We start from the raw sequence: 15,963 nt of genomic DNA on the forward strand, positions 1-15,963 counted from the left end.
GGCGTTGTCCGATGCCACAAATCCACAGGAGAGTCCAATTGGGGTAAGCCATTCCGCGATGATCTTCCTCAGTTGCCATAAGAGGTTTTCAGCTGTGTGCGTATTCTGGAAAGCGGTGATACAAAGCGTAGCCTGCCTAGGAAAGAGTTGGCGTTTGCGAGATGCTGCTACTGGTGCCGCCGCTGCTGTTCTTGCGGCGGGAGTCCATACATCTACCCAGTGGGCTGTCACAGTCATATAGTCCTGACCCTGCCCTGCTCCACTTGTCCACATGTCCGTGGTTAAGTGGACATTGGGTACAACTGCATTTTTTAGGAGACTGGTGAGTCTTTTTCTGACGTCCGTGTACATTCTCGGTATCGCCTGCCTAGAGAAGTGGAACCTAGATGGTATTTGGTAACGGGGGCACACTGCCTCAATAAATTGTCTAGTTCCCTGTGAACTAACGGCGGATACCGGACGCACGTCTAACACCAACATAGTTGTCAAGGACTCAGTTATCCGCTTTGCAGTAGGATGACTGCTGTGATATTTCATCTTCCTCGCAAAGGACTGTTGAACAGTCAATTGCTTACTGGAAGTAGTACAAGTGGGCTTACGACTTCCCCTCTGGGATGACCATCGACTCCCAGCGGCAACAACAGCAGCGCCAGCAGCAGTAGGCGTTACACGCAAGGATGCATCGGAGGAATCCCAGGCAGGAGAGGACTCGTCAGACTTGCCAGTGACATGGCCTGCAGGACTATTGGCATTCCTGGGGAAGGAGGAAATTGACACTGAGGGAGTTGGTGGGGTGGTTTGCGTGAGCTTGGTTACAAGAGGAAGGGATTTACTGGTCAGTGGACTGCTTCCGCTGTCACCCAAAGTTTTTGAACTTGTCACTGACTTATTATGAATGCGCTGCAGGTGACGTATAAGGGAGGATGTTCCGAGGTGGTTAACGTCCTTACCCCTACTTATTACAGCTTGACAAAGGGAACACACGGCTTGACACCTGTTGTCCGCATTTCTGGTGAAATACCTCCACACCGAAGAGCTGATTTTTTTGGTATTTTCACCTGGCATGTCAACGGCCATATTCCTCCCACGGACAACAGGTGTCTCCCCGGGTGCCTGACTTAAACAAACCACCTCACCATCAGAATCCTCCTGGTCAATTTCCTCCCCAGCGCCAGCAACACCCATATCCTCCTCATCCTGGTGTACTTCAACACTGACATCTTCAATCTGACTATCAGGAACTGGACTGCGGGTGCTCCTTCCAGCACTTGCAGGGGGCGTGCAAATGGTGGAAGGCGCATGCTCTTCACGTCCAGTGTTGGGAAGGTCAGGCATCGCAACCGACACAATTGGACTCTCCTTGTGGATTTGGGATTTCAAAGAACGCACAGTTCTTTGCGGTGCTTTTGCCAGCTTGAGTCTTTTCAGTTTTCTAGCGAGAGGCTGAGTGCTTCCATCCTCATGTGAAGCTGAACCACTAGCCATGAACATAGGCCAGGGCCTCAGCCGTTCCTTGCCACTCCGTGTGGTAAATGGCATATTGGCAAGTTTACGCTTCTCCTCCGACAATTTTATTTTAGGTTTTGGAGTCCTTTTTTTACTGATATTTGGTGTTTTGGTTTTGACATGCTCTGTACTATGCCATTGGGCATCGGCCTTGGCAGACGACGTTGCTGGCATTTCATCGTCTCGGCCATGACTAGTGGCAGCAGCTTCAGCACGAGGTGGAAGTGGATCTTGATCTTTCCCTAATTTTGGAACCTCAACATTTTTGTTCTCCATATTTTAATAGGCACAACTAAAAGGCACCTCAGGTAAACAATGGAGATGGATGGATTGGATACTAGTATACAATTATGGACGGGCTGCCGAGTGCCGACACAGAGGTAGCCACAGCCGTGAACTACCGCACTGTACTGTGTCTGCTGCTAATATATAGACTGGTTGATAAAGAGATAGTATACTCGTAACTAGTATGTATGTATAAAGAAAGAAAAAAAAAAAACACGGTTAGGTGGTATATACAATTATGGACGGGCTGCCGAGTGCCGACACAGAGGTAGCCACAGCCGTGAACTACCGCACTGTACTGTGTCTGCTGCTAATATATAGACTGGTTGATAAAGAGATAGTATACTCGTAACTAGTATGTATGTATAAAGAAAGAAAAAAAAACCACGGTTAGGTGGTATATACAATTATGGACGGGCTGCCGAGTGCCGACACAGAGGTAGCCACAGCCGTGAACTACCGCACTGTACTGTGTCTGCTGCTAATATATAGACTGGTTGATAAAGAGATAGTATACTCGTAACTAGTATGTATGTATGTATAAAGAAAGAAAAAAAAACCACGGTTAGGTGGTATATACAATTATGGACGGGCTGCCGAGTGCCGACACAGAGGTAGCCACAGCCGTGAACTACCGCACTGTACTGTGTCTGCTGCTAATATATAGACTGGTTGATAAAGAGATAGTATACTCGTAACTAGTATGTATGTATAAAGAAAGAAAAAAAAACCACGGTTAGGTGGTATATACAATTATGGACGGGCTGCCGAGTGCCGACACAGAGGTAGCCACAGCCGTGAACTACCGCACTGTACTGTGTCTGCTGCTAATATATAGACTGGTTGATAAAGAGATAGTATACTCGTAACTAGTATGTATGTATAAAGAAAGAAAAAAAAACCACGGTTAGGTGGTTTATACAATTATAGACGGGCTGCCGAGTGCCGACACAGAGGTAGCCACAGCCGTGAACTACCGCACTGTACTGTGTCTGCTGCTAATATATAGACTGGTTGATAAAGAGATAGTATACTCGTAACTAGTATGTATGTATAAAGAAAGAAAAAAAAACCACGGTTAGGTGGTATATACAATTATGGACGGGCTGCCGAGTGCCGACACAGAGGTAGCCACAGCCGTGAACTACCGCACTGTACTGTGTCTGCTGCTAATATATAGACTGGTTGATAAAGAGATAGTATACTCGTAACTAATATGTATGTATAAAGAAAGAAAAAAAAACCACGGTTAGGTGGTATATACAATTATGGACGGGCTGCCGAGTGCCGACACAGAGGTAGCCACAGCCGTGAACTACCGCACTGTACTGTGTCTGCTGCTAATATAGACTGGTTGATAAAGAGATAGTATACTACTAATATTATATACTGGTGGTCAGGTCACTGGTCACTAGTCACACTGGCAGTGGCACTCCTGCAGCAAAAGTGTGCACTGTTTAATTTTAATATAATATTATGTACTCCTGGCTCCTGCTATAACCTATAACTGGCACTGCAGTAGTGCTCCCCAGTCTCCCCCACAATTATAAGCTGTGTGAGCTGAGCAGTCAGACAGATATATAATATATATAGATGATGCAGCACACTGGCCTGAGCAGTGCACACAGATATGGTATGTGACTGACTGAGTCACTGTGTGTATCGCTTTTTTCAGGCAGAGAACGGATATATTAAATAAACTGCACTGTGTGTCTGGTGGTCACTCACTATATAATATATTATGTACTCCTGGCTCCTGCTATAACCTATAACTGGCACTGCAGTAGTGCTCCCCAGTCTCCCCCACAATTATAAGCTGTGTGAGCTGAGCAGTCAGACAGATATATATAATATTATATATAGATAGATAATAGATGATGCAGCACACTGGCCTGAGCCTGAGCAGTGCACACAGATATGGTATGTGACTGAGTCACTGTGTGCTGTGTATCGCTTTTTTCAGGCAGAGAACGGATTATAAATAAAAGTGGTGGTCACTGGTCACTATCAGCAAAACTCTGCACTGTACACTACTGAGTACTCCTAATGCTCCCCAAAATTAGTAAATCAAGTGTCTCTCTAATCTATTCTAATTCTAAACGGAGAGGACGCCAGCCACGTCCTCTCCCTATCAATCTCAATGCACGTGTGAAAATGGCGGCGACGCGCGGCTCCTTATATAGAATCCGAGTCTCGCGATAGAATCCGAGCCTCGCGAGAATCCGACAGCGTCATGATGACGTTCGGGCGCGCTCGGGTTAACCGAGCAAGGCGGGAAGATCCGAGTCGCTCGGACCCGTGAAAAAAACATGAAGTTCTGGCGGGTTCGGATTCAGAGAAACCGAACCCGCTCATCTCTAATCAGCGATGCATGCGATAATTGATACATCCCTGCAATGTAATTAATTATCGCAGTGCGAGTTTGGGCGATTTTATCACATGCCATCCGCATCCTTGGATGATAAATAGGCCCCAAAGTCTCCAATTATTCTGTACTATAACCACTGGGTCACCCATGTAATGTGTAGTTTGCACAAGTTTAAAATCCACCCTATTTTTACCAAAAAAGGTGGTCAAACATTGATTAAAAATGTGTCCTGTTATTTTTGGCAAATGCAGTATTGCAAAGCTTTGGCTTCATTGACAGTTACACTGTACAGGAAAAGCTGGACCCCAGTGGACCGTTTAATGTGTAATTCTCGTACCGTATTGGAAAAGGACAGCTATGTATGGAGGGATTCCCCCCCCCCCCTCATCTTTTAGACTTCATTAGTCTGTTTTACTGATTGCACCTAAAATGTTGAACTAGATTCAGAATGCTTATGGCACTTTGTACATAATGAGGTCTGCATCCCCTTTACAATACAGAGCATTGCACCTATGTTGTGGAGTTCTTCTTTTTCAACCATATTTAACTTGTCTGTATATTTTCCTAAAAAAATGCGTTTTAATTTTACATTTGTAATTTTCTCCTCAGACTACAAAATTGACATATTTTCTGAAAATACAGTTCTATCTACAGTCATCTGGCTGAAGCCGGCTTACTGCCTGTATGAGAATTGGATGTTACAGGCTTTAAATCCATCAGTGGCTGTGAGGAAGACTTCACTAATAGAGATTCAGATCAAAGTTGCAGGTGAACACAACAGTAGATTTTGTTTTTTGTCTACATTCATTATTATTAAACCACTTAACTGACGATTTTTTCCCTTCAAAAGCGTTAAAAACATTTTGTTTTTTAACCTTTATGTTATTAAAGTTGAAAAAGTATTTTTTTTTAAATATTTAAACATTTATATTATGTACATCTGTATAATGGATCTCCTCGTCAAAAACGGGGGGACATGGTGGGATGACGCAGTTGCATGAAATCTCACCATGCCAGTTAAGTGGTGTTAAAGTATAAGAAAACATCAGTTGAATGCTGGATTTAAACTTAACATAGAATATTAACAGAATGTGATAGTGGCGGAACTAGCGAGCGGTGGGCCCAGGTGCGACAAAATGCTTTGGGGACCCCCCCCCCCATCCCATCCAAGTCCACCCCCTCACCCCTGGGGAGGATCTGGTGAGGGGGACCTGCTCAGGGCCAGAGAAATGGATACCTAGCAACAGTGCCGTAACTAGACATTTTAGCACTGTGTGCAAGAAACTGCATCGGAGCCCCACCCCTGCATGCAAAACAGGGGGCGCGCCGTAGCCGCGCGCAAAAATACATAGTGGCGTGGCTTCGTGGGGAAGGGGTGTGGCCACAAAATAATACCGATTCATAAAATGGTGCACAGTAGTCTCCATTATTCAAATTACGCCGCACAGTAGCACCACTACACCAGGTAGAGACCCTTTTACACCTTACGGCGGACAGATTCCTGTTTTTACACATTACGGCAGACAGCGTCCCCCTTTTTACACATAACGGCAGACAGTGTGCCCTTGTTACACATAGCAGCAGACAACATACGCTTTTTACACATTACGGCAGACAGCGTCCCCCTTTTTACACATTACGGCAGACAGCGTCCCCTTTTTACACATTACGGCAGACAGCGTCCCCTTTTTACACATAACGGCAGACAGCGTCCCCTTTTTATACATTAGACAGCGTGCCCTTGTTACACATTACGGTAGACAGCGTCCCCCTTTTTACACATTACGGCAGGCAGATTCCCCCTTTTTATACATTGCGGAAGGCAGATTCCCCCTTTTTACACATTGCGGAAGGCAGATTCCCCCTTTTTACACATTGCGGCAGGCAGATTCCCCCTTTTTACACATTGCGGCAGGCAGATTCCCCCTTTTTACACATTGCGGCAGGCAGATTCCCCCTTTTTACACATTGCGGCAGGCAGATTCCCCCTTTTTACACATTGCGGCAGGCAGATTCCCCATTTTCACACATAGCGGCAGGCAGATTCCCCCTTTTTACACATTGCGGCAGGCAGATTCCCCCTTTTTACACATTGCGGAAGGCAGATTCCCCCTTTTTACACATTGCGGCAGGCAGATTCCCCCTTTTTACACATTGCGGCAGGCAGATTCCCCATTTTTACACATAGCGGCAGGCAGATTCCCCCTTTTTACACATAGCGGCAGGCAGATTCCCCCTTTTTACACATTGCGGCAGGAGAAAGAGAGAGAGAAAGAAACTTACCCTCTCCGCTGGCTCAGGCTCCTCGGTGCAGCTTCTGACGATTCCCGGGCAGTAGAGAAGGAGGAGGGGGGAGCCGCAGCAGCGCTGTGTTGTTGGTGGAGGCGCTGCTGCCCCTCTGCTTCACTATAGGCTGTTCTCGGAAGACAGCCTATAGTGAAGCAGAGGGGCAGCAGCGCATCCACCAGTAACAAAGCACTGCTGCGGCTCCCTCCTCCACCTTCCTCCTCCTCCTTACCCCCGTGCCGCTGCGCTCCTCTCCTCTCCGTGTGGCTGTGTGCTGCGGGCAGCGGTTGCCCGCAGCACACAGCGGCATGTAATGAGTCAGTTTGACTCATTACATGCTTTGGGCCCCTGGACAGAGCTAAACTGGGGCTGAACTCGGGCGTCAGAACATTTATGGGCAAGGTAGATCCTCATTTGGATCCCCCTGGGGGCAGACCCACCGGGCAGGAGTAGGCGTTACTACAGGGACAAAATAGAGATGGCACCCTGGTGGGGAGGAGGTGGGAAGAAAGAGGGAGGCGGTTAGGGAAAGGAAGGAGGAGAGAGACTAAGTGTCAGGTAGAGTGAGGGAGAGAAAGGGACAGTGTCAGAGAAACAATGTCAAGAGGAGCAAGAGGAGAGGGTGTTAAGGAGAGAAAGATAGAAGCGAGAGTGTTAGAGGCGAGCAAGAGTGTTGGAGGGGAGCGAAGAGAGAGTGTGTTAGGGAGAGTGTGTAGAGAGACTTTTAGGGAGAGAGAGGAGCGAGAGTGTTAGGGTGAGAGAAAAGAGAGAGTGGAACAGGGAGAGACAGTGAGAGACACTATTGTACTTGTCCTGAATACACAACAGCACAGCCACAGGTCTCTCATGGAGGCTGGCACTCTTCAGCATTAGGCCATGCCCCCAAAACACGTGGCAGTTTGGCACTGCTCTGCTGTGAGTTAGGGGTGGGGGAGTGCCGTTGCCTAGTCCCTGCGCTGCATGGAGGTTGTGATGTGCGGTCTTTAAACTGACCGCACATCGTTCCTCCTGTGTACATTGGCCGGCGCCTCTCATGTTTGAGGGGGCAAGCTGCTCCCTTGCCCCACCCATTCCAATGCCTCTGGCTGAACTACAATTGCACCATGAGAAGACCTTGAGTCTGTGCTGCTGGTCCCATAGAAAACTGTCAGCTTTAGGAGGAGGCAATAAGCTCCAGACACAGTCCACCTTAGCTTCATGTGGTGTTTAGGCATTAAAGTTACAGAGGTGTCCTCATACATCTTTTCTCAATATGCCACGCAGCGGAAGATGCCTGGCCTGAGTGAGCCGACAGGTCCCCTGCAACTCCGTTAGCATCTGGTGTCTTTGATTGACATAAATATGATAATCTGATGCACAAGCAAACTCTGCTTATTAAAATGATTTGTGGCATACCTATGTTCTGTGTGCATCTGCTACTGTATCTGCATATGAAATGGTATGTTGGTGTTCATAGGCAAACACAGGGGGGGGGGGGGGTCCAGTTGCCCAGAAATCTCCCTCCTCTTGACAAGTGGCTCAAATTATGACAACAGTAGCAATGGTATATATTATTACTAGAGCTGGCGCCACATCATGCAGTTTATGGGACAGAGCAGAGCTGCTGCACATGCCCAGTGGTAGCAGCTTCTTTCACCAAGTTTGCTGTGTGTTTGGATCAGAGTCCTTAATTAGTGCACTGGACCAGAGAGTAGCCACCAGGAGGAAGAGAGACAGGAGCCTTACCATGAGGTGGGAGAATGTGTGCTTGGTGCAGTACTGGTTCTATTATGTTTGTGTATTTATTATGCTTTGTTTAAAGCCTATACTGTAGACCACCTATAGTGTTAAATATTAATACTGTATTCCATACAGTATCCAGTGTATGAAAACAATAATGCTTACATTTAATGTCCAGGGTTGTTACTAGGTTATTCTGCCGCTAGCCTCCCCCCCCAACTCCCGCACTGGCTCCAATGTCCCACAGGGTGGGAAATTGTGGATTGCATTTGGGAACCCCTCTCTAGAATTTCTGCGTTTGCCACTGGTGTTTTCTAAGGAAACACTTTAGAGTAGCATTTCATATGCAGATATAGATGCGGTCGCATACAGAATATAGGCATGCCGCATATCCTTTTAATCGGCATAAGCTGCTCGTGCATCCTATTAGCATCATTTTTGAATAAGAGGCATTTAATGGAAAAAGTCACCCGAAAAGACGCTTGTGCTACGAAAACATGTCACAGCATGGCGTGACTAGTAGGGCTATTTAATGTGCCAGAATGCTAGATGTATGTGGACTAGATGAATTTGTACCTTGTCTTGCCTTGTTTAGCATTGCCTGTAGTAACCATAAAAATGTAACCTCCTGTAAGATTCCCTCCAATACCAGGAGCTAGTAAGCAGGTCACATTTTTCAGAAGATTATCTGGGGATATTTATGAAAGAATTCGGTTTTCTCTGTTATGGCAAAATTAAGTAATGACCCTATGTTATGACCGTATTGCCAATTTGCCATAGATATTGCAGATATGTCCAGCATTAACTAAAGTTTCATTCACTAAGATGCGATTAACCCAATTTTGGAAAGCTTAGATTTTCAGAGCTTGTTTCCGATAGATATTGCCATCTGAAATTGGCATAAGCCATTCTTCCCTATGGTTTACAGCAGTAGCAGAATTCCAGATATACTGCCACAGCGGACTCTTAGGGCCTGGTTGGTCCCAGGGGCCCTGCTGACGGGGCTTAATTATGGTCTCAGGGCAGCCACAAGTGTGATTGTGCTGTGCTGCCTGGGTGAATACTACTGGGCCCTGGCGGCTGTGAGAGCAGTGACTAGACAGCTGCTGGGTGTGGTGCATGCTTGTCTCCTGTTATGTGCTGCAGGGGACATCGCTGTGCCCAGGGTGGTCAGGAGCATTGCAGGGATTACAGTCTCATCCAGCAGCAGCTCATGTACAGCAGCCACCAGCACATCAGAAGGGATTAGCTTTCCCTGTCAATCTCTGAATTAGGCCTCTGGGGCGTGTGAACCAGCAGCATGGATCCAACAGCTGGGGGAGGCAGCTATGAGGGGGTGCTCTCCGGATCCCACCAAGAGCAGCAAGGACAACAATAAGCCAAAGAATCAGGAGAAAGGGGAGAGAAGTCCATGGAATTTGTATGTTTACAGCAGTCCTGGTAAGTGTCAGGACCTCCTCCCTTCTCTGCCACTGCCGACCCCCCCCCCCCCCCCCCCAATTGTTTGCTGGTGCCTTGCTGCCAGTCACTCCACATGCCTCTGCCAGTACCCCTTGCCTGCCAGCGCTCACCCCTTTCTACCAGTGCATCTGCCCTTTGACAATGCCTCCCCCTTTGCCAGTGCTTTCTACTTCTACTAGGAACCTGTCTACATGCAGGAACAGAAATGCACTTTACCTGGAAGCGGGGACTCTGCTATATACCAGACATACACATTACTACCTGTATGTACACCTCCAGTAGCGGATTAACTGCTATGCTACCAAACCAGCCACTTAAGGCCCAGGGCTCATTGACAGTGCTGACTTACAACTTGACCATCAGCTGTTATCTGTGCGGCTGCTTGCAACGAACTGTGCCTGGCTGAACAGCACACCAGCCTGACAGAGACCCAGAAGCACGGGTTGATTGGCAGCACAAGCAAACCTCTAGCCATTTCCCCAGCATCCACAAGTGACTGAACAGACAGCACACCCTGGAGAGTTTGGGCTGGTTGCTTATATCAGCTGGTAATCTCTGAACATACACCCGCTCCCTATTTCAAGCAGCAGTTGGGTACAGAAGGGTATGAAAGGTTTTAATACATTACATACCTTTTCATACATTAGAAAATGTAGTTAAAGCATCCTCTACTATCACATTACCCTATGCCTCTTCACCCTCTATCACGTGACCCCATGCCTTTTCACTCTACTGTCACCTGACCCTGACAAATAATGTAAGAGGCAAACATTTTGGGAACTAAAGTATCACCCTAAGGGGGGAACTTAATTGTTTTGCGTGCCTGATTGCGTCCAGAGAGGTCAGGTTTAGCTGCATAAAGCTGTTAAACTCTATCAAACTAACGGGCACAACGCAAAAAGTCCCATATGAGCGCTCAAATGGGTCACTTTTCACACATCTCAACTCACCAGCCTCGAATGGAGCTACAATTGAAAAGGTCCATTGGTCGCCATCTGCTGACTGCCTGTGAAAAAAACTATTTAATTCCCCCTAAACGTGCCAAACATTAGATTAACTTATTGAGATCTAAATTTTACAGGTTTACCAGAATGCCAGTTAGCCATTGGAACATGTCGTGTAGCAGGAGCAGCGTACTGAGCATCAGCAGCATCACTTTGTCTGGTGACACCCGGAGCACAAGATAGAGCCCCTGCATGACCAAAAAGGGGAGTGGCCTCACAGGAAGGTCTCAAGGCTCGGCCCCATGTTCTCATCCCTCCAGAGGTGAGCACAGCATTCTCGTAGATGCTGGGCAGCCCCCTTAGACTCTGCCGACTCCTCCTCAGTGACAGGAGCTGGGTGTTGCATGATGTCACAATGCAGCACCTGGCTCCCAGTCACTAAGGGGGAGCTGGCATTTTAGTGACTCCTCCTCCAAGGGTGACACCCACTAGCGTAGCGTTACGCACCCCCATAGTGACTCCTTCCAAGCATCATATGAACAAAGGTTTCTACCTGTTTTCAGATAACACTTCTCAACAATACTGTCATTGCATGGCTTGCATTGTACAGTATCTGGTGTCAGATATTTCCTTGTTATGCCTTCACAGGTCTTAATGTTGTTGGAAAGGGGACTTTGTTCCCTTATTGGGTGTTTTAGGATGTCCCCTGTAGAAGCAATGGAAACTATGCCCAGGTTACCTAACAGGTCCCCCGTTGGGATTCCATTTACATAGGAATTCTCTGTGCCCCCAATGCATTAAAATGTACACTGTGGGCCTGTCTCAGTTGGGCACATTGTGTTCAGTTAGATGCTTCTATATGGCTACACTGCTCCTATACAGAAGCAGCTATCATCACAATTTACTCTTGTACTCTTCACAAAGCTCTCTTGCTCTTGCCGTGCACCATCTCCCATCGCCCTTCTCTTCACCCCTTATCTCCTCCTCCTGTTCTGCTGAGTTTAATGGAGTCCTGACTGCTGCTCTCTTTCCGGTGAAAACGTCAGATTTCCCCGACGAAGGTTTCATAAATATGCCCCATAATGGCCATTCAATAAACTAGCATTGCATTGAGTGAAATTTAAATCTTCACTCAAAAAATACATTAATATTCGAAACAGAAGTTGAATTAAAATGGTTCATACCTTTAGTTAATTTGAATAGCCCAGTTCTTTTTTTACACATTAAATATTTTTGTCGGCCTGTCTAGATTTGTGTGTATGTATTTAGATATTGTGGTGTTGGTAATATAATTGGGAACACAAACACATGTAACTGACTTCATTTTTTTTTTTATTATTATTTGATATTGGACTTGGATATGCAGTACAATGATTTAGATCAGGGGTGGGGAACCTTCGGCCCTCCAGCTGTTGCTGAACTACTGTACACATCCCAGCATGCCCTGCAACAGTTTTTAGCATGGCTAAATAGCAAAACTGTAGCAAGGCATGCTGGTATGTGTAGTTGAACAACAGCTGGAGGGCCAAAGGTTCCCCACTGCTGATTTAGATAGTGTTCAATATACGATATGCTGTCTAATAAAACTCCAAAATTTGTTGCATTTAGGGTACAATGACTCCTACATTGTCCCAGACCAGTTCAGCGTGCCACAGTGTATGTCAGTGTTTGGGGAACCTTCGCTAACAGCGGACTATGTGTATCAGGTGGGACCAAACATACAAAATCTGAATGGTAGCCAAATTCGAAAAATTCTCCCAGGGACTACTTATACGTAAGTAATGTGATTTTTCTAAACAGTATGTGAGAGTACATAAAACAATACTCTTTTCTTTCACTATGTCAGTGTGTCTTAAATCTGTAACAGTGATTGTGGGCAGCTGTATTACACTGAGTTCCCTGTTAGAAAGAACTGAGGAAGTCTCCATGTCTATATTAGTGCATTTTTATGGAGGCTCCCAAAAATTGGGTGGCGCTCCCGGCCCCCCGGAAGAGAGGGCATGTCTCCCGGTCAGCCGCTGCACCCCCGTTATCCACAGCCAAACACAAGCTCCCATAGACAGGGGGGGAGGAGAGGGGGGGGCGGTTCCTTACAATAGCTGTAATCTCAGGCATGCAACTTCAGTGACACTACCCCGTTCCGGCCCTACATAGCATAACCCTCTCCCTTCGCCACACCCCCAGAATGCCGCACCATGCCCCCCATCATGCCGAGCTGGCTGCTTCCTCCTTGATGAGGCGGCCAGAATATGGGCAAGTATGAGTTGGGTGCACTCCAGTGATGTGAATGGCTGTGGAGACACACATGGGGATGGGTCTAAATGCTGGGAGCCTGTCTCACCCCTACTCACTGTAAAGCTGGGTACACACTAGACGACATGCGTAACAAGCAATGTCAGCGGCAGGGCAGGCATCGGCAAGTGCATACACAATTGCTGATGCCATGAGTGACTGGCGGAAAGGAGCGAGGGCCATGCTGGCGATGTCTGGCAATGTCACCTGTTGGGCATGCATGCATGGCCGACGGGCTATGTCGCTGACAAGGTGCGGAAGCACGCATTGTCAGGGACATAGTGCATATACACTAGGCAATATCATGAATGATGTGTCTGTATCAGCCACATCGTTCACTTTATAGCCTCTAATGTGTATCCAGCATAACTCTCCCCCCACTACAGTGTCCATTGAGTCTCCTACCTGCATCCCTGTGTCTTCTCTTGCTGCTGCTGACTGAGCTCAGACTACAGTGCACTTCCTGGTCATATGACACATCCAAGTGTCAGTGTACAAGGCACACCCCCACACTCAGAACCATGCCTCTTTTAGCTCCCTTTCTGTGCAGCTTTACTGCTCGTGGTGTGACCCCGCCCCCAGCTTTGCAGAGCGGTGTCTGACTGTAGTAGAAAGGCAGAGCTGTTACTGCCTCATCTCTTGTCTCAAAGCAGCTCCGGTGATCTCCACAAAGTTTGTGAGTGTCAACTATAAAAAGGATTACAATAAATAAAGAAGATGTTTGTTATTTATATCTGCTTTGTATTATTCTGATAGTTTTTATATAAAATCTCAGGAGTTTGACAGGGAGTATGACAGGTGAGGCTCTGCCCTGACTGCACATCCCTGGTGCACTGAAGGGACCAAATAATTAACAAAATGGATGGATAACCACCACAGGAATATGAAATTCTCAAACACTACTTTCCACCTCTACCAAGTGGTGTATATAAATTGCCATTAAATGGTAAATGCCAGGTATCTGCAAGCTGGCACTTAAAGCAAAGTCTGAATTGTGGTCATGGAGATATCCAGCTGTCTGTTATACACCAGAGTTTAACAAATTCAGTCCATCTTTGCTGGAGTTAATTTGTAATCATTACTAACTGACACATCTTAAAAGATCCACATGCACTACTAGTTATTTCACTTTTGATTCTGGGACATATTCATCAATGTGCCCCTAAAGCCTCAGATTAATTATGTATTTGAAACACAGTGAGTTTCAACACAAGATACTATATTCTGAAAAGCCGATGTCTCCGCAATCCCTACCACTACTGGTTTTGGAGCTAATTGCTAGCCAGGTAATTTTCAACTCTCAAGTTTGACTCTGCAGTCAAAACAGTCCGGAACGAAAATTCTTCTAGGTTCACAGTTAAATAACAGATTATTATGATGCCAATCCCTTGGGTTTCATGAAACGGCCTACCAGCATGTATTTAATTAAAATCATAGTATTTACATTTTGGGCAAAATGATCACTTATTGGCTGATCAGCAAGCTCCATTGCCATGACCTTTCTGATGGCCAAATTAAATTAAATTTCAAAGGTCGAAAAGTTTCTATTGGGACTTTTCTCTACGTGTATTAGGATTCACAAATGTCACTGGTCAATAAAACTGTTCTAGTAAAGGAAGGTTCAGCTATTACTCTTTCCTGATTTAAATATTTACACTATACTAAGCTAAAACCATCTCCATGGCATTAGCTGTTGGGACCAAAATCTGACAGCATAGCAGCCTTTATAGAAATAGGCTATTGTGTGGTTGGAAATTAAGGGACTGCGGCAGATATTGGAGATATCTGTTGTGGTCCTGTCCTTATTAATTCTGGGGATCCTTACATTTTGTCAGGATCCCACGAAAATGTTTATTTGGATTTCCTGAAATTTCAACTTAATAAATATACCCCACTGTATCTGAGCAATACATATTTTTTATTCCTATATTTCTCCTTTAAATTATACATTACACAGCTTACAAATGCACCAGGTATCGAACCTGAACCTGAACCTGGACAAGCACCCTCCTTGGCACAAATACAGGATGCCAAACCTTTCGGGATCCCAGCGATCGGGAGACTGACGCTGGAATCCTGACAGCTGCTGAAATGGTGACAGCCGGAATCCCGACCAGCGAAGGTTATTGCCACTCGGTTGGTGGGTTCACGCCACCAACAGAGAGGGAATATAACCGGGTCCCGAAGCATGGTGAGCGCTGTAAGCCCGCAAAATGACTCGCTGATGGGATTCCGACAGACGGGATACCACGGTTGGTATACGGACAGCCGGCATCCTGTCTGCAGGTAAAAGATATGTATTCCACAAATACAATCCCACAGCTGCTGTTCGGGATTTTTCGGCATCCAATCCCAGGATTGGTAACTCCAATCCTATTAAACATGCAGTTTCCCCCAGGAAGTTGTTTATTATACAGTATACCTGTGCAGGGGCGGAAGAGCCAGAGACAATGGAGTCGGTTGCTGCCAAGCTCCCAGCCCTGAAGGGGGCACCTACTCCATTGTCCCTCAGCCATTCAGTGACATTTCTGCTGAGATAGAGAAACCGCTGACTATGTGCTCTGCTGTTATGCTCTCTTTTCTGGTTGTGGACGTCACCTGACGTACAGGGACGGCTCTTCCAGAAGGCGCTGTAGTCGACTGCCTACTGGAAATGTCTGTTTGCCAGTAGGCAGTCGACTACACCGCCCACCTATAATCTGCTACTGGCAATGTCTGTTTTTTTTTTTTTCTCCTCATACGTCCTAGAGGATGCTGGGGTCCACTTCAGTACCATGGGGTATAGATGGTTCTGCAGGAGCCATGGGCACTTCAAGACTTTTTCAGAGTGTGAACTGGCTCCTCCCTCTATGCCCCTCCTCTAGACCTCCGTTTAGAAAATGTGCCCAGGTAGACTGGTCGCACTCTAGTGTAGCTCTACTGAGTTTCACTAAAAAGACTTTGTTAGGTTTTTTATTTTCAGGCAGACTGCTGGCAACAGTCTCCCTGCTTCGTGGGACTTAGGGGAAGAAGTAGGAACCAACTTCCTGAATAGTTTCATGGCTCTGCTTCTTGCTGACAGGACACCATTAGCTCCTGAAGGGTACTGAACACTTGCTGCGG

The 15,963-nt window shown here is 46.5% G+C and overlaps 1 protein-coding gene across 1 annotated transcript in view; it reads left to right on the forward strand.

Moving 5' to 3' along the window:
- The window catches only part of GFY (golgi associated olfactory signaling regulator), a 387,029-nt gene that overhangs the window by 123,138 nt on the left and 247,928 nt on the right, over positions 1–15,963 (forward strand). The window contains exons 2-3 of the mRNA XM_063942895.1: positions 4,769–4,927; positions 12,178–12,343. Of these exons, the coding sequence (XP_063798965.1) occupies positions 4,769–4,927; positions 12,178–12,343 (325 nt within the window). The remainder of the gene's footprint in view (positions 1–4,768; positions 4,928–12,177; positions 12,344–15,963) is intronic.

Source organism: Pseudophryne corroboree, chromosome 10 (genome assembly GCF_028390025.1).
Source record: "Pseudophryne corroboree isolate aPseCor3 chromosome 10, aPseCor3.hap2, whole genome shotgun sequence".
In the NCBI taxonomy this organism is placed as follows: domain Eukaryota; kingdom Metazoa; phylum Chordata; class Amphibia; order Anura; family Myobatrachidae; genus Pseudophryne; species Pseudophryne corroboree.